This window comes from Gallinula chloropus, assembly GCF_964237585.1.
Source record: "Gallinula chloropus genome assembly, chromosome: 1".
NCBI lineage: Eukaryota > Metazoa > Chordata > Aves > Gruiformes > Rallidae > Gallinula > Gallinula chloropus.
In genome coordinates this window covers 168081786-168108186 of record NC_140085.1, presented here as the reverse complement: position 1 = coordinate 168108186, position 26401 = coordinate 168081786, and the positions used below count along the sequence as shown (strand labels likewise).

General features: G+C 36.7%; 1 protein-coding gene across 1 annotated transcript in view; it reads right to left on the bottom strand.

Annotated features, from left to right (window-relative positions):
* MYCBP2 (MYC binding protein 2) overlaps positions 1-26401 on the bottom strand; it is a 190672-nt gene that overhangs the window by 84938 nt on the left and 79333 nt on the right. Inside the window, exons 22-42 of the mRNA XM_084260757.1 lie at positions 24602-24806; positions 24089-24248; positions 21644-21816; positions 20689-20814; positions 20465-20592; positions 18632-18723; positions 17493-17627; positions 17329-17412; positions 16244-16340; positions 14261-14453; positions 13357-13631; positions 12178-12399; positions 10373-10564; positions 8677-8883; positions 7445-7576; positions 6732-6910; positions 4667-4809; positions 3799-3899; positions 1979-2197; positions 1082-1307; positions 603-721 (exon numbers count right to left, since the gene is read on the bottom strand). Of these exons, the coding sequence (XP_084116883.1) occupies positions 603-721; positions 1082-1307; positions 1979-2197; positions 3799-3899; positions 4667-4809; positions 6732-6910; positions 7445-7576; positions 8677-8883; positions 10373-10564; positions 12178-12399; positions 13357-13631; positions 14261-14453; positions 16244-16340; positions 17329-17412; positions 17493-17627; positions 18632-18723; positions 20465-20592; positions 20689-20814; positions 21644-21816; positions 24089-24248; positions 24602-24806 (3408 nt within the window). The remainder of the gene's footprint in view (positions 1-602; positions 722-1081; positions 1308-1978; positions 2198-3798; positions 3900-4666; positions 4810-6731; positions 6911-7444; positions 7577-8676; positions 8884-10372; positions 10565-12177; positions 12400-13356; positions 13632-14260; positions 14454-16243; positions 16341-17328; positions 17413-17492; positions 17628-18631; positions 18724-20464; positions 20593-20688; positions 20815-21643; positions 21817-24088; positions 24249-24601; positions 24807-26401) is intronic.

The following is a 26401-nucleotide window of genomic DNA, read 5'->3' as shown; positions in this document are numbered from 1 at the left end:
AAAGAATCACAAGGCATAGGAAGGGCTATTTTTCTGGAATTATTATAAAACATATTAAAGTATTTTTAGTAATCTCTTCAGTTAAAATAAAGCACTGGACATGAAAGATTGTGTCTTCCCTTTGCAACAAAACCTGTGGTGTAAATTACCCGTGTCCTTAAAAGGAAGATGAAGTTCTATCTGAAAAAAAATAATCTTAGGCAGCCTAAGGGAGCACAGCATTTCTAAGGAGTCTGAGAGGTCTGTTATGTGTGAACGCTGTGACAGCAACCACCACGTATCTGAAATCTCTGGTCTTTTGGATTTCTGATGGAAGACTAGGTCTGAATTTTAGGAAAATTTCATTTCCCATTGACAGACTAGACAAGATCGTGGTTTGCATTTACAGACTATCACAGTTATAAAAGACAAGCAATTCCAATAGAATTGATCAAAGAATTCCAAATAGTTTCAGTAACCAAAAATGTGAGAGATGTCTATGAAATCAATTTTAAAATATTTTGCCTGAAGTGGAAATACAAGTTGTTTTATTTTTTTTAAAAAGGCCTTATAAGAGAGAATTAGTAAGGGCAGCAATTGTAGCCATTTCACTTTTTCCTTACCTCATCTGATCCTGGACTAAATTCATATCCAATTGCATAGCATTTGAAGCCATAAAAACATGCCTTTTCATCTTTCACATAGTCTGATGCAGTCTCCAGAGAAAAAAGAGCTTCGTTTCCTTATAGGAAGTAAACATATACATAAAATAAGTTAATATTTTACTATTTCTCCTCCTTTTGTATGCTGCTTCTACATGAATGTATACGAAACCCAGGCTTTATATGTAACATGTGAAGCAAAACCATGAATAACATGCCAATCAACACTTCAAACAGGAAACAATATAAACATAATCAACTAATGCACAGTCAATGGCTCAAAATGAACACTTGCCAGCTTGGACGAAGACTTTTCACTTCGCCTTCAAAGACGATTTTGCATAAACCCCTGAACTTTCTTCAATTATTATATATATAATTCTATTCTTTTATTATTATAATTCACACTACAAGAAATTATTACAGGATCTATTTATTACCTGGCAATACTAATACCATGGTAGGCCATCCTGAAGATCCAGAGAATTTCTTCAGTTCTATCCACGAGTTAAGGTTTTCATGAACAGAAGCATGCTTTGGTCCAAATCCCAGGCTCTGTGCAATTCTGACAGGAATTAGTAGACGAAGAACATCCTCTGATTGAGCAGTGCCACACTGAGTGTCAAACTCTATTGTTATCCACCTGACACATTCAGGAAAAGTCACCTAAAACAAAATAATAGCCTTTTAGTGATTTTCTTTGTTGTTCTGGGGGGTTTGTGTGTGTGTGTGTGTTTACATTTATTTCTTTACTTCCATTTGGTTTTATCTCTTTATGCTATGAAAGGGATTAAATAATTTAATTCTCTACAGCTACTTTGATATGCTTTAGATTAACATTAACTAACTTATTGTTTGAAATTCAGATATACCTGAAGTGCTTTAAAATTTACTGAATTGAAATCATGTATTAGAACTTATGTTCAGATTAAGTATTTGCACTTATGACACCATTTGGGATTGATTTCAATAATCCTGCAGAGGATCTCTTCAAGTCAGAGCAAAGAGACTTCCAGCTTCTACAATCTGAGCAAAGAAATTGTGCTTGACAGTGGGAGAATCTAAGACAGGGTAGATTTAGGGACTTATAGTAGATATCTGCATTAAGGGGTTAAAAATTCACTAGTTTCAACTATACTTTCCAGTACAAGTACTTGACAAATGGGTTTCTCCAGAAAGCAGTATAGAAATAGTACAAGAAACTGTCTCCTATATTAGACAATCTGAATCATCATCCATGGCAACAATTTTTCAGAGAGTAGGAAGTGTTGACAAAACAAAACCCATGGGTCAGAAACTTCTAAAGAATTGCATGTTCACTTAGAAATTGTGCCTACCTTATAGTGGGTAACACAGGCAGGTTTATAGGGATGCTCACTTTCTACAACAGCATAGTGATTGGAGGTAGTACAAGCTGAAAGCCCTTGCTCCGGCTGGTTTCCGGTAGTGCTGTCTGTAGACTGATTTGGGTTAAAAGCTGGAGGGGCATATTTCTGATTCAGAACCGCCACAGAAGGAAGTAACTGTTGTACCAGGCCAAAGACCTCAACAGCAACCTGTAACGTAACACCAAACACAATTAAGTATTACATATGACTGGGTGAAAACCGTACTCCCACACTTATATTTCTCTACAATGGTTGGTTTGGATATTCTCAGAACATCACTTCCACAGTTTGTTCAGTCATCAGAAAAAGCACCACTACATTAACCTCAAATACTCCTCCTGGAGGCTTGCCAAAACTGAAACGAAAATCTGCACACAACTCTGAGAGAACCTTCACTAACACACCTTCTCTAACACTAAAAAGCCGTAACATTAACTGCCGTGGTTTCACCCTAGCCAAGAGTTGAGCACCACACAGCAGCTCTCTCTAAGAGGGTGTGTGTGGGGAGATTGGGGGGTGGGAGGGATGGCGGGGGTATGGGAAGAAAAACAAAAAAACCCACCAAACCTCATGTGTTGGGATAAGGACAGTTTACTGGGACAGCACAAAGAGAGAGGTAACAGTAACAGGACTTAATAGCAAAATATACAGAACTGTTGATACACAATACAGTACCTCACCGAATCGCACAGCTCAAGCAGTACAGCTCAGAGCTACCCCAAAGCCAGACTGTCCCCAAAACTGCATGTCCTGGAACCACATGCTCCTCCTTTATGCTAAACATGACGTAATTGGCACCGAATACCCTCTTTGTCAGTTTGGGTCACCTGTCCTGGCTGTGTCCCCTCCCAGCTTCCTGGGCACCCCCCACCTTCTCCTTAGCAGGGAAATATGACAACTGAGAAGTCCCTGACTGCTTGTCAACAACTAAAACCATGGCTGTGCTCTCATCCTAACTCCCAGAACATAAACAAACAATAAGCATGAGGTGGCAGAAAGCAAATACCCTACTGAAGTCATAGTCCAGCTTCACTTTATTTTGTACAAAACATTAATAACGGGTGCTTTACTTTTTCAAATATTCAATAGATTTTGATGCACATAGTCTTCAGCATTGTGGTGTTCTCGGTGACGTGGATCACATTTCAAAGGAGAGGAACACTTCTAACACAAAGTACTTGTTTCTAAATTCCAGTTCACCACAGTAACAAGGTAACTAAAATGTGGAACAATTTTTAGTTAAATGAATCTGCTAGACTTTAAGTGGTGTGCCCTCTTTCCTCCCCCTTTAAAGAGAAGCAAGAAGAGAGTTTGCAGTTCATGAAAAAGCAATAAAAAGCAACAGTGCCTACTAGCTAAGAATTAATGACATTTAGAAACCTATTAACAGATTCCAAGAGCATCCAGACAAGGCAGATGGAAGAGCGCTCTGCCACTGAAAAGTAAGGACTACAGCTGGCATCTTCCCATCTCTAAATCTGAAAGAAATGATCTTGATGAGCAGCTACCACTGCTTTGGATTTGTAAAAATATTATTGTAAAAATAGGATTTACATAATATAAGTAACTTTTCACCCCACAAATATTCATCGGGGAGTCATAAATGCAGATCCTTGTAACCTTTTGTCTTTTCTACTGTCAAAGCCTGTCATCTTTCCCTATGCTTCATTGTTTTTTTCATAATGCCTTCAATTTAAATAAGAAAAACCACCACCTTATTTTGCATAGCATTCTTAAATTTCGTCAGTAAGTTCTATTGAGGAGCATACCTTGGGAATAGCCGCTGCTACTGGTCCTATGTAGGCTATTATGAGGGGAAGCAGCATTGAAAACAGACTGGAAGAGCTGAGTAGTTCTGGAATGTCTTCAGCTAAACAAAGATAATTACAACACAGGCATTTATTAATAAATGTTCCATCTTGTTTTACTGATTAGGTTCTTATGAACTAAACATCTAGTTTCTAAACCAGATTTCCCTTCAGATTATTATCTATGCATTGTCAAATGATAAGCCTGCAAAGTTCAGCTCTCTGATAAAAATGTATTCTTATAGCACAAAGCTATTGCATTCTTTGCCATCTTAAGAAACTTTGTTCTTATTTTCTATTGTATAAAAGCTAGCACAAACTCCTCTCAGTCTTCCAAACAAACTTTGATATATTTATATATCAATATTCTGGATATTTTGACTAGAGTGGCTGAAGATGGTAGCTTAAAACCATTCAGTTTTAAGGCTTATGTCTACATTTCTCTAAAATGGATGCTTCAGTCCTTAAAAATGCATTACATTCTCCAGTCTTCCTAATTATCACCACTGTGCAAAACTTGCAATAAAATCTGGAACTGGCCCATCACAGTGTATCTTTCAGAATTAAAGAACTGTACCAGCTTCAACACGATACTTGCTAAATTGTTGAGCAAATTTATATGACGTATCTGCCTGGGATATCTCAAGTGCAACTCAATGACTCAGAAAATTACTCACAGTTTGATACCTACAGTAACGACAGATTAGAAAAATACTCTCTGGAAAGCAGAAGAAAACACTCAGAATTTGTAGATCACTGATATTCTGGTACTATCAAAGAAAGAAGTTGTAAAATGAAAATGTCAGAAGTCAGTTTTCAACAGCCTTACCATCTACAGCGAGCGCTCTGTGCAACAGGTCTTTCGCTGCTCGTACAACAGCACTCACGACAGAGAGAGCCCTGCTGCAGTTTTTATCTTCTTCATTAGCTTTGCTCAAAAGCTGTGATTGCAGATCCCCGTCATACTCACTCCTGGATGGTGGATTAAGCAAATTCACAAAATACAGAATTATATGAAAACAAAGGACTGATTTTTAGCACAGAATAAGTAAAATAAGTTATGATAAAACAATAAAGGAAACAAAGAAACAGAGGGTATTTTGGAAGCCAAGCCTCAGTGTCAGGCCTTTCCAATAAATTTAACTTTTTTTGCAAAAAAAAAAATATGAAAAGCAGATTTTGGAAACATTTTTGGACTAGATGCCTTTCACATTGGAGAATATATCAATTGCTACGCTCTTCAAAGCCCAGTCACCCATCTTGATAAAAATAGAACACTACTAAATGCATCAGAGAAATGAGTAAATTGCAATGGATAAATTGCACACTTGCAATGGATATTTACGCAGTATCATAATAGGTAAAAAAAGGTTCTCCCTATTCTATAGATTAATTTTGGGTTTTGAAATGCAAGCCTAGACTTACCCTTAACAAATAGCTTTTTCTTTGAAAACTACTCTGTATGACAAATTAGGTTCTGCTAAACAACATTATGCACAGAACTATTTCAGTAAGATATGCAAGAGATCTGGTTTGATTTGCTTTTTCAAAGACGCTGAATGATAATTATAAACTAATGGAAGCCCTCAATATGCTAGTGACTGATTCAGTCTTGGCACTGCCAACCAAAAAGACTTAGTCAAGATGTCAACTAACATCTCCCTTTCTCTTTTGGATTTACATTTGTCGAGAAAGATTTGGTCCTTGTAACATCATTCCAGAACATCAAGGTTCCAGGACTGGCACCTCAGAATGCTCAAAAACATTACCCAGAACAGTTCAGTCCACAACAAGGATACCTATTCTTCTCTGTGACTTAAATTAACCACTCTTAAAATAAAGTATTATTTTTTTTTGCCAGTGTGTCCTAGAATTACAGCTTTCCTGTCAGCCTCAAGCCTTTTTAATTCCAAATTATTAGTGAGTGACTGTGGGTGCAATTCCAACTGGGTACAGTTCCAATGAATCCTTCTGAAGCATTTCTGCCCTAATCAGAAATGTGTTAACACACTTCTTTTGGTATGGCCTTTCTTGGCATCTACATAAGCAAAAACTTATTTGCATTGGAGCATCCTTCAAACAAAATCAAGTGTGATTCTTACATGCTCTGCTCTGTAATATTTGACTGAAGGTTTATTTGTTCCTTTATTGAAGACAAGTAAGAACCTCAAGTCATTACATATCACGGGAATCCTCAAAGTCAGTCATCCATCAAGTAACATTATGTTTCTGTTGTCCAGGCAAACCTCAACAGACATTGTGATTACAGGTAGCACTCCGCAAATTTTCCAAACGATACTTAATTTATTCTGTAATAGTTCTTAGTTGTACCATTACAGTCCCTCAAAAGCTTCTTAGAATTTTATCAGTTGGAACAAAAACCTGACACTGTTGTCATCTAAAGACAGCACTTTGGTGTGTTGGATTTTTTGCTATGTTAACTTATTGGTAGAATGCACTGAAGCCTCCATTTATTGAAGTGTTGTCTTTTTTCTGAAATCAAATACCATGTTATTTCTCCTCTAATCCCTCTTTTGATCAGAGGGATTGAAGCAATATATCTTATCCGTCTTCCATATTACACCTCCAAAGCAGTACAGGACAGACCTTGTAAGAGAGGTCATTATTTGCCTAATAACAAAAAAAAATCCCAAAACTAAAAGAAGACCAGAAGAGGCACACCATCAGGCACAACTAGCATCCTGATAACTCTTTACTAAATAACTTCAGTCTGAAACTACACTGGAAGAACACAATATTGCTGTTAAAGAAGCTCTTTCCCTCAAACACTAGTTTTATTTATTTCTGTTACTTCTCAAAACCAGGTGTTGTGTAACAGCACTGTGATGGTTTTATTCACTCTTCTTAGAGATGGATCACGGCAACACACAAACCTGTAATAAAGGATCTGTGGAATTTGTCCTCTTGTCTGGTTTGTGCCATTACTGCTCAGGCTACATGTACTGAATGTGAACGTTACACCATCTGGACACTGCACCGTGGTCATTCCTCCATCCCCATTGGCAGTCCGGCTCCCATAATTCCTCAAACGAACGGCGTATTTCACGTTTTCCTGAAAAAGTAGAGCCAAAAGCATGATGCAGGGTTAAACAAGCATAGTAAGTTAGACTTCATGTTATTATGAAAGCTATTATTTTCAGACTGTTCAGTATTACTGTAGAAGTCCTTCAAAGCACTCTACCCATCAAATTAACTGACAAAGACCTGGCATTTAACAAATGCCAGCGATGTTCTGTGCTCCCAACCTATGGGCCAAATGTAAAATACAACTTCCAATTCAGCCAAGGTGTGTTCAGGTGCCCAGGAGAATTACCTACCAAATTGCACACAAAAAGCTGAACATTCAAGAATATTGTAAAATACTAAGCAATTATAATAATTTTTATAATAGCATAAAATAGAAGATTTACTTTCTTTTTGCTGCTGAGATTTGAACTTTTCAGTTACAGGGTGAAACTGAGAAGTTACAGTAACACATGAAGATTAATTTGTAAATGCATACACAAAAAAAAGGTATGTTGATCCTTCTAGTTTTTATCTAAAGCAGTAATTTTACTTAAAACATAATTTTAAGAAGTTCATTTACCTTCAGTGGCACAACTTTGTCAAGTCTGATTTCAGCTATGTCACTGGGAGAATCATCTGTGGTGTAAGTTCCTTTAACCAACTCTAATGACGTCCACCTATGAGAATGAGTTGAATCTCCAGTATGATCACTCTGATTCAAAGAAATAAAGTCATTTTAATATATTTATAACGTAAACACTTGACACATGCACATGTAATTGTGCAAGCTACATTTTCTTGCATAAACTGTTACACGCAGTGCTACACAGAAAAGAAAGCTGTAAAAACCCCTTTCAGACTCAACAGTAAAGCCTTTCTGCTAAGAAAGGTTAGTTTTCCATAGCAACCCACGCTTGCTCTTCAGAAGAGATCAGAATGGTCAGTTATGGAAAAACTGGGTGTGAAACAGCAGAGGTCTGTCTTCATTACGGGAACACACAATACAAGTTTTATGCTTCTGTAGAGAGAGTACTTTAACAACACATGAAAAATCCATAGCTATGGCCTGACCATGCTGGTAGGCTACCCCTCTTTTCAACTTTTCATTTAAAATGTCTCCTTCGTTTCTTATTTTCTTTTGCAGTTTGCAGAGCAATAGCTGGTACTGATTCGCATTTAGCTCCAGGAAGTGAAAAGCCCACTATACACTACACTTCAAATATTCTTTATAGTATGAAAGATTTCAAAGCAGTAACCAAGGTAAGGGCCCTACTGGGTATGGTATATAGCTTGCAATATCACAGAAATTGCCACTGCAAGCAAACAAAAAAACCCCCTTACCACCAGTGTATGTTTCACTGGTAGCCTAGACCGTGTAAGAGTATCATACAGAACGTTGGGAGTTGGACAGGACTTCAAAAGATCATCTAGTCCAATGACCCTGCCAGAGCAGGATCACCTAGACTAAATCACACAGGAATGTGTCCAGGCAGGTTTTGAATGTCTCCAGAGAAGGAGACTCCACAACCTCCCTGGGCAGTCTGTCCCAGTACTCCGACATCCTCACAGTGAAAAAGTTTCTCCTTAAATTAACATGGAACTTCCTATGCTCCAGCTTCCACCCACTGACCCTTGTCCTGTCACTGGCCATCACTGTGAAGAGCCTGTCTCTGTCCTTCTGACTCTTGTCCTTTACATATTTATAAGCATTAAGAAGGTCACCCCTCAGTCTCCAATATTACTTTGTAAAAAGAACCATGATACTGCTTTTGCTCATTGGTGGTTTTTTTTTTTTTTGAATGCAGTACTCACATCATCAACCAGTACTTCCAGCTCATACTCGTGAATTCCCCCTCCACCATACACAGAAAATCCTACAACAACCACACCAGGTTTGTCAACAGAGAAGCATATTGCATCAGGGGATCCATTCCCAGTGTTCCAGCTTCTTCCCTGACTTGTTTTAGTGAATCGGTTTGGAGTGGATTTGACAGAATGGAGAGAGTTCAGTCCATCAACCTGTAGAAAGTTAAATAAAAGCAACAGAAAAAGTTAATGGCTAAACACTAGATAACTTTAATAAAGCAAAGTTGAGAGAGTTAAATTACCAGATTTTCAACTGGGTAAATTTTAACAGTCAACTGATAAAATACAAAACTACCTGCACAGGTGCCACTACTGGGGCTTCTTTTCAATATCAGCTCAACAGTAAAAAGAAAACAATTTCTGATAATTAGGAATTAAGCAGAAATAATTAGGAATCTTATCCCTAACTTTTTACACCATTTAAAAACCGATTTCATGGGATGGCTTAGCATAAAGGATAGCTTAACTGTGCTTCAAGTTACATATTTCTGCTTTTGGTAAGGCCAAGATCAGAAGATACAGATCTCACATAACAGCAACAACATCTTTCATTAACTTGTTATCAAAAGTTAGGTTTTTTCAGTGAAAAAAATTTAAAGTCTACTGCCAACAAGAAGGCAGGGGTGCCCAAGAAGCTGTGAGGGGACACAGCTGGGACAGCTCACCCAAACTTACCAAAGGGGTATTTCATACCATATGATATCACACTATGTATACAACTGGGGGGCTGGCCGGGAGGCAGCGCAGCTCAGGAACTATCTGATCATCAACTTCAGGAGGTGAGAAACTGTGCTCTGCATCACTTGTTTTGTATATACTTCTATCATTATTAATACCATTCTCTTCATTTTCTCTCCCATTGGGCCGTTGTTATCTCAAGTTTTATTGTTTTGTTTTTTCCTCTTTTTGATTCTCTCCCCCATCCCACTAAGTGGAAGAGAATGAGCAAACAACTGTGTGGTTGTTTTATGTGTCTTGCCAGGTTAAACAGTGACACACGCCTTTCAAAATCAACTTCTCTCATTTAACAACATGTCATAAAAGGGAACTTCTGCGATCATGAATCTCAGGACTTTACAAAGCAGAACTCAGTATCACTGTCAATTTTTTAACAGAAAACAAATGAACTGGAAAAACCCTCTAATAAAGCCTTGTAAACTGTATCTAAAACGTAATACATATATAACATTGCATAAAAAAGAGGTGTGTAAGTAGTATCTGACATATAAAGGAGGAAGACAATACATAAACAAAACACATTAGAAATTCTGACAGATAATGAAAAGCAGATATGGCTAGAACTCAGGAGGCACCTATGATAACAGAGGCAGAGGTGCTCAGTGATATGACACTGACTCCACCAAACACCAAATAAATACATTTTGAAAATGTAGAGAAGGATCAAAAAGGGTGCCATCTTTTAAACAATTCAAGCCATACTGAAATTGCTGATTGCCAACAGTATTTCCCTACTACAGTGTACACAGGCTTTTAAACTATGTTAAGCATCTGAAAGGTACTGAGGATTCTAGGTATGCAGCTCTTTCATAGGTCCTATGTAATTGCTGTCACAGCCTATATCACATTCATAACACAGACTTGTTCTGAAAGACTTCCAGGAATAATTTTACAGCAGCTTTACCTCAGATCCTAACGCTGATGCTGTAAGCTCACTCACAATACTAGCAAGCAACCCACAGGTATTAGAAACCAGATGCGAAGAGAAAAGTTCGTTTTCTCGCCTAAGGCTGTTCCGGACTGGTAGAACAACAATGACCAACATCTTCTCCAGCACCTCCCGAAAGCTAGTCATCCCTGAAACATTTTCTTCACTCTGCATTATAGAATGAAAGACGTTAAATAACATTGTTTCCTTAAAAAAACCCAAAACAACAAGTTACATTTCATATATTATAAAAGCTAGTTAATTACAAGTCAGTAGCTTCTTAAAAATGCCTAGAGGGTAAAACAAAATAATTGTGAAAGCTATCATATATCAACTCTTTGTAAAAAAACTGATCAATACTCTTAATTTCTAGAATGAAGCAGTATCAACTTTGCTCACTGCATTGGGAAGACATAGAGATGTTCTTCTGAGGAGGGAGCCCTCCTTACCATACTATTTACAATCATATGTTGGGCTGCAACAGATGGTTAGCTACCTATGGAACTCTTCATATCACTGTCTTCCCCACTGTCTAAAAAGAAATACAGAAGCTTTTGGGCTCTTTTTTTAGCAAAAAGAATCTTCTGTGCAAACAGGGAAGATAAAACCAGTGGTGGGATGACTGTAAAAGTTGTTCTTTACTAAAGGCAACTGTAAAATAGAAAACAAAAAACAAGCTTAGGTACCTCTTCTGTGTCTTCTACCTACCAGTGACAGCCACTGTTCTTCAAAACAGTTATCCATATTGAAGTTACTCAATGAAGGAAAAAATGAGCTCTATTGATAAATACCAAAGGTTTGTCTTTCTCTCCATTTTGTCTCCCCAAAATATCCTAGTAGTGAGCAGATGGCGAAGAATATCATGCCAAGCAAACCTGTACTGATACATGCACAGAACTCTTTCTACCTTTAGCAGTTATTCAAGATGCATTCAAGACAGAAATATTAACTTTATATTTAATAGCTTTTGGACAATTCTTTTTTCATCAACTTGTGTGGGTGCTTTCTATAGCCCATGAAAACTTTTAGCACAATAACTGTCTGCAGGAAGACGTTCCACAGCTGAACTCTGTATTTTATGATGAGCAGCTAGCTTTCGAACTTAACGTTTGCTAAGGTCTCTGGTTGCTCAAAAGTTTTAGTAGTGGTGGACTAAATCATTCACAATTTCTTAAGATCTTATCCCTCTTATCTTCTAAAGTGAAGAACACTATTTACGAGTTCCATATCACAGATTATCATCTTTACCCTTTCCATTCCTGTAAATCTATTTTGGAATAACAGAACTGCAAAAATACTGCATTCAAGAGCCTTTGGTTAGGAAATAATTTGGTAATCTTTGATAGAACTGTATGAACTGGTCTTCCCTTGGCCACACCTGCTTGTTGACTCCTTTAAACACTCTAGTTTCAGACAGGACTTATTACCAAAGCTGTGTTGACTTTTCCTCAAATCACTGAGCCGATCCACATGACCATTCTTGTGATCATGTGCAAAAACTCAAAAACTGTAGCAGAATATAGTATGAAATTTTCTGTTAACTTAATATTCAAAAGTAAGAAAGAATTTTTGCTCAGATATTCTCCAAACAAGAATTAACTGGAATATTTGAGCCCAAAACATGCAAACTGCATGAAATAAGTTTCTCAAGCAAATCTTTTAGAAAGAAAACCCTCAGGCAAATACAGCTACACCCTTATGAAGGTAAATCTTCACCTTGCATAACTGTTTCCTGTTGCAAAGTGAAACAAGTTGTTCAGTTTTTTAGAATACATCCTAACCTGACTGAGTTTTTCCATGTGTGCAACCAAGAGAGGAAAGCGGTGAGCCAGCGCAGAGTCATTCTCCGTGCTGACTTGCTTGACCATCGACCGGAGCAGCGCCTCCCCATCATACGCAATCGGGAAGATGGAGGTCAGCTTCACTGAAGTATGGCACAGAGCCGACATAACAGCAGCAAGAAGCCGGCTGCTGGAGGTTTTGAAGTTTGCTTCCTGGATATCCTAAAAACATAAGAAGACGTCAAGAGAATGGCACTGCTGTTTTCAAAGTAATCGAGGGGGAAAACACTTCTGAAAGGAATTTTCCAGTTTTACAGTGATTGTAAAAATAACGCAGATGAAGAACTTCCTGTGCTGCTAGCTTTCCTGTGAATTTCACATTATCTTCTCTCATGAGTATTCATTTAGAGCTTTTACATTGAAGTAATTAAAATTTGTTGGTTGACATGGTTCAGAATAATAAACCTACTGAAAATTAGTTTTGAAATTATGGCACCCTTTGAATACAAAGCACTTACTATAATTAAACAATTTAATTAGAATACTATTATTAAAGAACCGATTCCTCCTTGAATCAAAATGCTCAATGAATTTTCACTCAAAGAAGGAAATAGCTTGCATCTCTCTGCAACCAATGCAAGCAGCACGCCCATTTAGATTTGGGATGTTCATTAGAGATAGGCAAGATACTTAAAAGAAAGTTGTTGTTTACAGAATATTATTGCCAGTTTCTCATGTACTTTACTGGTGTAGAGGACTGTTGTAACATTTAATAATGAGAAATTACTCAAGTGTCAGTCATGAGTATGAAGTGCCATGTACATGTTCTGAAGCTATGTGCAGCAAGAGCAATCACGTGTAAGGCATGGACTCAACCCAAAAAAAGCAGGGCCTGACAGTTACCAGTACCACCATTTACTTCACTGTTGCAGAGAGCAGCTTACTGCTAAGTGAAACAGAACTTGCACTTGGACACTTTTTTTTTTTAAAAAAAAAAAGCCACCACACCAACAAACCCCAGTTTAAAAAAGAACCAGAACCAACCCAAACCACAGTAGAATCCAAGTTGTAAATCATGATAAACACAAAAAAGGAAAAAGATTTTAAATACCACTTAGCTTCTCTTTGATCAAAAGGGCAAGTTAAGTTGCAATATTTACTTGTGCCATTTCAATGTACCTGGTCCAGACAATTCAGGAGGTCACAGAGACATGCCCACTGCAGAGCTGGTGTTGGATAAAATGAGTGGAAGCAAGCTGTGAACGTATTATGGCATTCCTGAAGAACAGCTTCTAAAAGACTAAGGGGCTGACTGAGGTATCCTTGTGGATCGTTGTCCAGCTTCACCATGCAGTGATCAACTCCCTCAGACAAAATTTTTCTCAGCAAGGTCCTTGTTTTTCCAATGCAATCTGCTAGTTTGCTGGTTTCTTCTACAACTGCCTTAGCTGTAGCTGGAAGTTTACGCAAATAGTGTTACATGTACAAGAAATTAAAACATTTTCAGATTAAAATGCACATTTTACATACAAGAAAATAATCAGAATTTAGCAACATTGATGAATTTACATCCAGGTAAGTTAATTTCAAAAGGAACACAGTGAAAGGAGTTAAACTAAATCAAAGAAACCTGAGTATCATAAGCTTTCTATTTCCCACTCTTTCATAATATATGCTGCATTTTAGTGTGGGCATTGTTAAACTATAGGTATGAAGAACACATACTGTCTTTCAAATTTAAATTGTGCTCATCAAAGCAGCTACCATGTACTGAAAAGGGAAAAAAGAAGATACAAATAGTGCAAAGCCCTCAACTGTCAAACCAAACAAGAAGTTAATACACACACAAACTAAAGGGTAAACATATAGTGTTAGACAGCTGGTTATGCAGGTAATTGCAAATACCACATTCACAACAAGTCTCTTAATTGCTACTCTAATACCATCTGTATAGGTGATTTCATAGCACAACCTACATGAATACTTCGAACAAATCCTGAATCTCCTGTAGATTATTTGCTGATAAATGTGTGTTGTGGTTTAACCTCAGCTGAAACTACAACAAGCACATTAAGAAGAATACCTGATATTGGATATATTTCACAAGTGTAGACCCTCAGCAACCTCAGGCAGCAAGTGCCCACAAAACGCAACCTTTCTAGATCTAGAAGAGTAGCAGTGTATTGGAATCCTTTAAGTCCACGAAGTTCTTCAACTCCCAGTACCAGTGTTGTCCAGCTCCAGTGAAGAATGCTCAATAAAGATTCAAAGCATTCCTATTTCAGGGTATGAAGGGTACAGAAGACAGATATTATTTTTGTGTTATAACCAAAAACTGAACTTTCAGCAGACTACTTACACCTATACAAACATCTATACTACACAGCACACAAATCGTATTTGAGAATATAAAAGAGCACTGAGAATGAGAATGTAGGCAACACCTCACTGCAACACCATGCGAAAAGCAATTTATAACATATGTTAGTATTATGCATCTGGAAGGCTCTCAGTTATTTAAGAACAGCTGTTTATATTCACCTGGAATACACACTTGTCAGTAAGTTTTAATTGCTTTGTCTGTGTATGACATGGGTAGTGACTACTTCTACGGAATACGTTCTTATCATAACAATATATTTATCATGGTTGTCTTTGCTGTCTTTTAAACAGTAATGATCTGCAGGATCATGGGAACTAGATCACACTTCCAGTACTTGGCAGCTCAACAGAAACATGTATTTCCAGAATTTAAACTATTTTCTTCTTTCAAATTCAAAAGTTTGTTTCTATTATTATTATTATAGGTGGTTGGTAGTTTCATAAGGTGCCTCAGAAGGCAAACGACAAGTATTTGGTATCGAACTCCTTCAAGCTGCAGGTATACCTTCAACCTGCAATAATCAAGCTGATTGTTCCAAGTTTGTTACAGAATGCCTAACTCTGGAGCCAGAATGCCAAAACTCTCCTCTTATCCCAATTCAGATCCATAGCGAGGAAAAACAGCAAGAAAATGAAGAGGGAGGATACAATGTGAAGTACTAAAAGCCACAGTAGTTCATAGCTTAATGCAAATACTTTTAAGCAAACATATAATAAGAGTAGCTATTAATGTGTCAATAATATGACTATTAAAACCATAAATCATGTAGATAATACACTTCTAGAAGAAACTTGAACAGAAGATCATCACCCTGGTCATTAGAGAACACTGAACAAATGGAGAATACATAGACAAGAGAAAGCAGGCTGCTAAGAAAACTGGACTGTGAGTGGAGGCAACAACTTCAATGTAACTATAAGACGAGAACACTGACAGTATGTGTAATGCAATGTAAAATACAAACCATGATGGAACTGAAAATAAAATAATTACTGCTTGTAACAGAAAACAAAGGAACTGTACTTCAAAACCATGAAGACAGAACTGGCCTTATCCTGCACAGTAACACTGCATTTCAATTTAATGGAGTACTTCTCAAAATTTGATTAACCTCCTTGAATGTGAAGAAGACTATCTTCTATTAATAGATAGAGTTCAACATGCCTATTAAAACTCCTTACCTCAGCTTATCAAAGTTCTAATTAAATGCTATCAGATCCTCAATGTAAACTGGAAAGCATCCAAGATGATAAATCTCACCAAGGCTAATTAATGACAGTAATTTAAAAGCCATGGAAGAGAGCATATAGTAAAACTCTCTCAGAATTTTGAAAGGTTTGCTAGTATTATTTTTTTGGCAGGGAATAAGGCAAGTATGCATACAAGTATGCACTCAATCTCACATCCTACAAAAATTAAGTGGCTCACACATGAAAAGTAAACTAAATCTTATAAACAAATACATTATGAGGCTCTGATCCTCAGGTCAATACCAAATTAATCTTAGATTTAAGTTTACATCTGAGATCTTCAGAAAAAGACAAAAATTACAATGTTTCTTATATCAGAACATTTCTACTTGGTAAAGCAGACTAAATAGCATTAGTTATTTCCACATGTATCTCGTTCTGTTTTCTAAACATGAACGAACTTGCAGGCAACAAATTTCTTGACAATACTCACCACTGAGACAGTTCTGGCAAAAGATCTCTTTAAGATGTGCACAGGTTCACTGGTTTGCTGTTTTCCTTTGGATGCACTGCCATCGCTTGTTGGCAGCCTGGAAGAACAATTTAAGAACTGACTTGAAATTTGCACCACAATCGTAGAGTTTATATTGTTCAAGTGGAAAAAAGTTGAAGAAAATTTTAAGGTAATTATCCAATATTAAATTTCAGCAGAATTTCCTTCAGTTCCTAATACTTCCAGTTCAGCAATCAAATATCTTTAATTCTGTTCAACTGGCAGAACTGTGACAACTGATACAGTTAAGGCCTAATTACATATGACGTTATAACAAATATTTACTCTATTTCTTCAGATGACATTTTTAAGACCAGAAATGTTACTCCTCAAAGAATACTATTTATTGGTATGTCTAGGGCACATGTTAATTTTTGTCCAGAGATAACAAGACCCCCAATGTAAGAAGGACATGGAGCTGTTAGAGCAGGTCCAGAGGAAAAAAGGCTCTGGGAGGGGGGGACATTAGAGCAGCCTCCCAGTACCTAAAGGGGCCCTACAGGAATGCTGGAGGGACTTTTAACAAGGGCATGTAACGATAGAATGAGATAACGGCTATGCACTGGAAGAAGACAGATTTAGATTAGATATAAGGAAGAAGTTTTTTACTGTGAGGGTGGTGAGGCACTGGCACAGGTTGCCCAGAGAGCTTGTGGATGCCTCATCCCTGGAAGTGTTCAAGGCCAGGTTGGATGAGGCTTTGGGTAATCCCGTCTAGTGGAGGGTGTCCCTGCCTGTGGCAAGGGGGTTGGAACTAGACGATCTTTGAGGTCCCTTCCAACCCAAACCATTCTATATGGTTCCTTGTACATGGCAGGGGGCTTGGAACAAGATGATCTTTGAAGTCATATCAGTATTATAGATTTAATACTTTTCTCAAAGACATTGTTTCCCCTACATGTTTCAAATACTGATTTCCTTAGCTTAACACAGTAATAATTTAATGAAATACATGCTTACTTTAACAAGGTCTCTGTTTAAAAACCACATCAATAAGTTGTTCTAAATAGAGGTCAAAATATTACCTGTATAGTAACTGTGGGATCTGCCCTGCATTAACATCTGTACCATTATTTGATTTCTTGGAACTTTTAAATTGAAATACAACACTGAAAGAGAAATAATTCAATTATTATTCAAGCAATATTAGATCTCTTCTTTTGCATTTAAGAAATATAGAAAAAAATACCCATCATCTGTAGTAATAGAGGCCTGTCCATGAGATCCACAATCACTGCTAGGTCCTGACACTCTTGCCCAGGCTACATACCACCAACCAGCTTGGAGGAGTACTGGTTCATCAAACATCATTGCATACTTCTCTCTGGAAGAAGTTAATTTTGAAAAAAGATACATGTGAATTAGTTTTTAGATTAATCTTCAATGAATTACATGTGTCTTATAAAACTGAAAATTAATGGAATTAAGTGATTATTCCCAAATATTTATTTATATTCAACATCTAAAAATATTTTGTTGAAAAATATCCCAGTAATTAAGAAAAAGTAATTCAGAAGGGTCTAAAAATGCCTAAGTCTAAACCGATCTTTAATTTTTGAAAAATCAGGTATTAAATGCCAAATACTGTAAGGAGAGATTAAATTGCTACACACAAACCCAATTAAATTTAACACATAATACTGCAAAGTAAAGTATTCATTATATTCTTCTAATTCAATTTCAGAAAAAGATAGGTAAATTTTTGAAAGTAACAAGAGCTTACACATAAATTCTTAGGAATTACCAATGAATATTTAAGAAAGTAATAGGCTATATAGTTGGGGTATTGATATGTAAGAGTTAAACCTAAAATCTTCAGTCATGGATGTTATGTTAAATTTATTTTCTAACAGAGAATGAAAAAGCAGCTAAAACATGGCTGACCCCATCCACATGCACAAGATCTCGCACACAGTAACTGCTGGTATTCTAATCAGCTGAAGCACAACCACCCCCCTCTTCTGGTTATGGTAATTTCATATTGCAATTAATGTAACAACGAGTTGTTTAATGCAAATATGCATTTGTCCTTAAAAGCATCTTTTTGATAGAAATATTCAAAGTAACTGCTGCAATGTTGTCTTCATCACAGGGAAGATGAGATTTAACTCTGCTTTATAGAAGAGCAAGTGCGAGGCTATTTTTCCTCCTTTTAATTTAGTACCATAATGGCTTAGTGAGGTATTTGGTGTGTTACTACTTTACCCAACAGACTTTAAGTTTTACATCACTTGCTACAAACTTGTAACAACATAGATTTTAAACCTGATTTTAAAACGTGTATAAGAAAGTAAAGATAACGATCAAGAAGTAAGGAAAACATCTTACCTAGCAGCACAATCATATGCTAAAACATCTGTTTCAGCAAGAAGGTCTCCATCAGTCTCATGGTCTCCCCCATCTGGACCCAATTCAAACAACTGGTGAAGTAAGAAAAAAGGTAAAACACATTTTAGCTCCTAGAAACTTCATAGCACCACTTCTTCCTGCCTGGAATTCTGGAAACTGTCTACTGCTAGTCTTTCACCTTCCCAGAAGTAATGGCTAGTTACTATTACTGACAGGCAAATTCTTCTCTGTAAGTCAGGATTTTGTAATGACATTAATATTTCATAGCAACTGACACCAACATCCCAGCTTTATGTCCAGATATATTCTTAAATGGAGAAACACCCTAAATCTTGTAGGGAAGTCAAATGCAGAGCATCTACAAAAGGCAAAGGTGGGCAAAAGGTGCAGGCTTTCCATCAGATTGAAGCGCACCCAAGATGCACACAACTCCTCTGGAAAGGGATGGCTTGACTGTTTTACAGAGGTAGTCAGTAAGGTCATAAATCGTAACTACAATGGATGATCGTAACTTTCTCAAAAGAACCTGTGTTTCTTATGCAGTTGAAAGTCACTTCTACAGCTTGATCAGTTTGAAGAAGGGCCTCAATACATGTCTATGACTTCTCTTAAAAATGCCTATTTAATACACAGTTTATGTATGATAGGACCGGAAAATCTTATCTTGGCTATAAGCTAATCCTAGACAACCAGAAACAAACTGAACTACTACTACTCCAGTGCTTGCTACCTTTTATATCTAAACATTAGTCATGCCTGCCTTTTTTTTTTGGTGTGTCTGCATATGTGAAGTTTCTTGGCTTTCCTTAATTATTTGCAATTCTCACTCAGTCTTAAACTAGAAAAAAATACAACTGCTTATTTTGGATCTCCTGTTGCCTTATGCAAATATTACCGCTAAGTGCTGACACCCATTTCCCTAAAACAAACATTAACACCTATTCAGGTGCAAACATAAAAAGAAAACTCAATAACCCACTAAACTGATAAGTGACAATAACATATTCTGAATACATACATACATACAATAAATCTCAGATATTAGTTCCTTCCTTCACAATGGCTTTTGCAAAGTTTCTGAAATCCTTACTAAATGCAGGAACAGGAGGTACTTATGAAAAACTAGAGCTCTGTCATCACACTGTGTGTTTATATGAGCTTTTAAAATCCAAAGCATGGGTTAATGATTATTTATTTAAAATCAGCTCACATGGCCCAGTCCTCATTATCCTCACATTTGGCACCATGTTAAATATGTTTGATGTCATTCACTCCCAGCTGAAGAATCCCAGCTGCGAACCTATCCAGAGCAGTCAGAGAAAGAAGTAGGGACAGTGGGAAGCAGTGGCCCAGCTGGCACCAAAGGAATTCCAGCTACTGATAAGTGTGCTTTTTCTTGTTTTGAGAAGCAGTCCCTCATGTACTCTAACACAGGATGTGATTCTAACTTGAAGCTCACACCACCAGTTTTCTGCAGGTTTACACCTGAGCTTCAGGTAAAAAGGTCACAGAAACATTCTACTAAGACACCTTTAAGGTGGCATAGCATTTAGTGAAGGTAAGAATAGGGCAGTTCTTGACAATTAATAGCAATTCTACTTCAAATCTCTACTTCCCTCACCTTACCTGCGTATGGTTCATTACTTCTCACTTCTAATATTACTACTCACTTCTAGTTCTATTACTAATGCTTTTCAGATACAGAAAGCCATTCATTCATCAAGAAATAAAATTAACCATGGCTTTAGGTGGCATTTGTAAAGTTCTTATTTTGAAGCATTATATTTTTTAAAATGAAGCCACAAAACTTACCTTTATTTTAGCAGTGTATTCACCTCTACCTCCAAAAAGACCAAGACCACCTAACAAAATATCAGTATCAGCACAGAAACGGATAGCTTCTACTGAGTGGGCTGAATAACCCCAGCCTCCTCCATGACCTGAAACACAGAGGGAAAAATGATATAGTTAATACACCTTAGTCTTATTCCACAAGCCTGATCAGCTCATGCTATAAAGTTTAGCTGTCTACATACTTTCAAATCTGTTAACAACACTATAGTCTTCTTTAGAATAAACTTTCATTACTGCTTGAGTCTCTTCTTCCGTATTTGCTACACCCATTTTTAAGTCCTGCATAGCTGCCAAAGTATCAAGACAACCTAAAAGAAAACAAAACCAAGAACGATTCAACATTTCTCACTGTTGATTACAATTAGCAAAATGGAAATGGATACTAGTTAAAAAGATCAAAGCAACCTAACCTCTTTTGTCTTTAAATCACACTTAAGCTAACAGGTACCATCATAGCTTTGATTAGGTCAGGGGTCACTGCTGTAGAATCTCCAAGTTTGCTACTGAAAATCAATTGTTTTTAATTTATTCAGGAGAACAAACTGATGACCCTTCACAACTGGTGAGCAAGTGAGCTAAAATAAGTTCCACAGCTGACCTTTGAAGCATTGGGTATGTTGCATATGGTTAGAGATTAACACAGTGGGATTTTTTTTGTTTTGGTATAACTTTTTAGACTACAAAAAGGATATTACATTACTCTTAGTGACCCGTTACACAAAACTGCAGAGTAAATCCTAATTTTAGGTACTGTACTTCATAATAAAAATAGCTTATTTAAAAGCATGTTTTCCTGTCTTTTTCAGACTTCAGGTAAACTTAATATTACTGGCTTTATTTTGCAGACTGTCCAAAAAGATCATCTAGGAAAGCATCTCACTTTATTCTGCTGACCTCTAGTAGCAGGTTCCATCAGAACTCTAAAATCCTTTAGCATCATTAAGATAGCAGAAGATAACTAATTTGATTAAAATTAATGCCAGATCAATGCCAGATCAGATGTCAAGAGCAATGGCAAAAGATTACAGAGCAACTCAAATAAAAGTCAGAAAGCTGTTAGATTGTAATTAACGTATACATTAAGTAATGTTTCTTTATTTTACCTAGGATTCTAACTCATTAACTGTAAATGTATACCTAGGATGTGCAAAGCTGCATGAGATCTGGTGGTTAGAGCTTTGGAACCTGTTGGCAGAGCAAGTTCTGGACTCAAAATACTACACCGGGATTGCATGTCTGGAGCTGAGGGAAGTCTGGAATCGGCAACCACTGCATTGTAACTCCACAGTTCCCTAGCATTTGGTCGAAACCTAGAGCAAGACAAAGCAGAGTGAAAAAAAACATCTTTCACCCACTAAAAAATTACCAGATTTTTGTCTTTAGGTTCTATAAGCTATGTAATGTAAAATGTAGATTTGCTAGTACAAACTCTTAAAATAGAGCATCATTACACCCAATACATACAAGCTTTACTAGCTTATCACACTGGCAAACGGAAAGACACAAACACACTCTTACCGTACTTTAAACGGTCATATTATGGGTTTACAAATTTCAGAAAATGTTGGACATTTTTCAAAGCTAATAAATATAAAACCAGCATAATCTATTATGGAGGATGAAGTAACTAGCAAAATACTAGATAGAATGGCAAGTGTGCTCAAAAATGGTAAGGATGCCAAGTGAAAGTAAAAGGGTTACCTTCAAATAAGAGTAAAAAGATCTTGAGAAATCCAACTTATTTTGTTTGGACTTTTTTTAAAGGGACAAATGTCACCTTATGAGTATTTAAGGGATTATAGTAAAAGGCATCATAAATAAAGGAATACAGAGACTTTCCATACTATAGATTAACATGGAGAAAAGAAAATGGTAGTTTTTGATATCACTACATAAAAGGAAGAAACAGGTAGAAGACAAAGGCCTATGGGAGTGTTTTAAAGTATAAACAGAATTTTCATTTGGCACACTTCTAAAAAATCTAAATGGGGCTAAGGTGTTCTAATGAAGAAAGAAATCGTTTTAACTAAAAATACTGTAAGGCACCATATGTATTTAGGATTCCAGTGAGTTAGCAACATGCAAGTTCATAGGCACACAGATACACATACACATGAAATTATTTAGCCACTTGAATTTCACCACTAATTGAAAAAGTCACAAAGCTGTGAGGAAGATCTTTAAAATCTATGTAATCAAGAATGCTGCCTCTCTCTGCAAAGAGAAAACTGCCTCCTTCATTTAAACAGACATGAATAAAACACCCAGGAATAATACACCAAATAGTTCATAACAAACAGGCATACTCGTTTGCATGTGTCATCTTTAGATTGCTTTAGTATTTTCTATTAAATGAGAATGGGATGCAATACAAACAAAACTGCAGACTCCCAGAATCCATTCTTCAGCTAAGTATTTAAGGTCTAGATATAGTATAGACAAGAAACCGCCTCAATCCATGTTTACCCATAATAGCTTTAACAGGTGACTTTGAACTTCCTCAAGCTGAATAAGCACTTTAGCATGTTACATCAAGTTGAGTGTCATCACCTTTTCTCCCCTGAAACTTGCTGCTTTTCCACAGCTATTGATAACTAGATTTTTTGTAAACTGAGTCTTTCAGTGTGTTTTAATCATGCTTCTAATATCATGCCCGAGAGCTTTAAGAGTGCTACTCCTCCTTATTTCCAATCTCATAATTTAAGTAAGAGCTGGAACCCAGCTAATGAGATTCAAACAATCCTGCGGATATAGTAATGCAGGACTATTTTCATACAATGAACTTCAGAGGTCACAAAGGAATATGCATAGCAAATATACATGCTTAAATGTTAAGTTTCTATTCTTGAATCTCAATTTTGGATTAAGACATCCAAAGTAGGATGCAAGCAGCCCACGGACATAATTATATTTTAAACATATGAGCCTACATGATACTCTTCCAGATGAATGCAGGACTAGCTGTCATCCTGCTTTATTCTAACTCTAAGTGATGACCTTTGTTTTGCCTGTCTTTAAACAGTTTAAACATCATTCATCACTTGTACTCACATGACAGTTCACATTTCTCTTCCAAATCCCAGCTAACATAGATATTACGTGTTATGTTTCTGTTTTGGTACAATGGTTTATGATCTATGGCTGCTCAGACTCCACTGAAAACAACCACCCTTGAAGACTGTGAAATAAATACTATTGCAATTTAGTGACTGGGAGATGATGAAGATTTAAGACACAAGGTTGTGGAAGCTGGGTATGGCTAAAAAATGAAAATATTCAGTAAAGTTTTAAGTAGATGGAAGAAAGTAAGGGAAAAATTGAAAGAGTAAATAAGTAGATTTGGGTCTTTTAAACTTCCTTTGACTGGAACTGAGAATGATGCGAAAATAAACAACATAAAAAAACATTCAGGCAAGAGAAGATGTTTCCTGTTGTCTTACTTGAACAAATCATCCAAAAAATGTGAAAGAAGATACTTGGAAGACTAATTTATTTACTAGGAAAATTAGCATAATAAAATCTCCAGCCTGCCAAATATTTTTGAAGTATATCTATACCATGACTTGAATAGCTATAATCCACACTTGCCTCCAAATAACATCATAGACAGGATCCAGACACACACCAGAACCTTGAAGGTCTTCCTGCTCAGAATCATTGAATGTTTTGCAACTGCCATCTACTTTGTTTATCAGAAGACATTTAAAAGGAGGAGGTTCTGATATTGAAGCTGGTACCAAACCTAGATCAGGGAGCAAAAAGAGCAGAAAAAACATGAAGACTCCACTCATTACATGGCATTTTCCATGCATTAAGTATTAATGTAGTAGGGAAGAACAGTCACACTGCTACAGCAAAAAACCAAACCATATTAACTATTTAAGTGCAAGAGAAGTTTAGACTTTTACACTCCTATTTCAACAAAACTACATTTCTAAAGGAGCTAGGATCACCACATGCAGCGTAGCTAAAAGGTAAAAACACTGCAATTCCCTCCATTCAGTTTTGACTTGCTCGTCTATTACTTGCACAGCCCTCAGCTATTTTTCTCCAAAACTTCTATAACCATTTAAAATATTCTAGAAGAGTTCTTGCCTATTATGTGTCTGCTTGCAAATATCTCTGATGTAGCAAGCACATGAGAGTTAATGAGAGCTTCATCGATGCGGAGAAAGGTCTGGTCTCCACTTGCTCCGATCCACGTCGCTTTGCGTCCGTATTTAGAGCCTATATTAGGCATGGGTGCTGGCTTTGCATTCCAGTAGGGCATATCCAGAATTGGTCTACCAAGCTGACCTTTCTATAGAGAGAATGCAAGAATTAGTAAGTAACAGTAATTAGAAATCTCAAAGATGTACAAATTAATTTGATAGTTTCATCATACAAACCTAGTAAACTGGCAGAGAGTGCTCCCCACAAAACTAGTGTCAAGAAGCAACAGCTACTGTAAGCAAAGCATTACTCACTTAAATACAAGAAAGAAGTTATTGACAGATGTTGTCCACCCTATTCAGTTAGGTTTTGGAGCAAACTTTATTTTTAATGGAACTCAAACTCTCCACAATGGAGAGCACACCTTTCCATCTTCATAACCAAATATAAAAAACATCTCCTTCAATACTGAACAGGTGAATGACTTCAGTGCCAAGCAAGGAATCAACTGATGAAGGAAAAAAACCAACAACTTAAACTCAGATTCAGTCTAAATTCCACTCAGTTCTGAATTTAAGTGGACTGCCAGTCTTACAGTGCAAACAGGTCTTAAAAACACCTAGAAATTGCTTAGCACATCAAAATTGAGCTAAGAAGAGTTCAAAGTAAGCATTTCTGCATATGCTCATTTACATCCTAACCTGGCTCTTATACTGTACCTAAGTATATAGTAAGAAGTGCTTCAATAAACCTGTTCAGACTCCATTTACCTACCTCAGGCAAAGGAAATTTATCGCAGGCTAATGGAATCAAGGTAAGGGAAAAGAAATGTTCACATACAGCAAATGTCATCTCTCCAGCATGTTACTCATCTCTTCCTACACCACGCTGTATGTAAGTAAACTCAGAAAGGAAATTTTCAGGAAATGCTGCTTTTGAGCTTTCCCTGACTTTATGAGGCTTTCAACAAAATGTCAAGTATTACATAATTCAAACAGGTGGTCTAAACATGTCGTAAAATTATATTTCTTCTAGAAATATAAAACCCCTCAGTCAATAGTCAGAATTTAAATCCTACTTCTGAGAGTGAATTTGGTTTTTCAGGGGCTAAGTTTCTCTGCAAGTCAACATAGCCTAAACATTTACATGTACAAGTCACTTTTGACTAAAATAGGGACTAGAAACTTCTCCAAGCCTGAAAAACAACAAAATATTACCTATGTAAGAGCCATCTTGTGGCACATAATTCAAAACATGATTTTCCAATCCTAAAACTTCAGCCTTCATCTTTTTAATTTGTTAAATATTATTATTATTTAAAAGATTTCAAAAGGTACAGTTTCTCTTGTGTTGGGCAGTGGAGAGTTTTTGAAGCTCAACATCTATATTCCAGATTTTGCCAGAAGGGAGGAAAGTAGAAACAACAGATGACTCTGGAGACAATGCAGTGAGGGGGTATTTGCAAAGGAAGCACAAAGGCTTAAAATCAGGGCAAAAGGGAACTAAACAATGTTGAAGTGCTTATTCAATGAATACAGAAATGGATTCCACATTGACATAGAAGAATATATGCCATGCAGATATGAGAGAAGAGTTATGCTGTGTTATACTGAGCAATAATCTCCCCTCAAATCTTAGCATAGTTTTTGCAACTTATTGTCATTTCTAGGAAAGACAACAGGACACTTTATTCACGGTTTTTAAACCAGACACAAAAAGATATGCAGAAGTCATGAGTGGTTC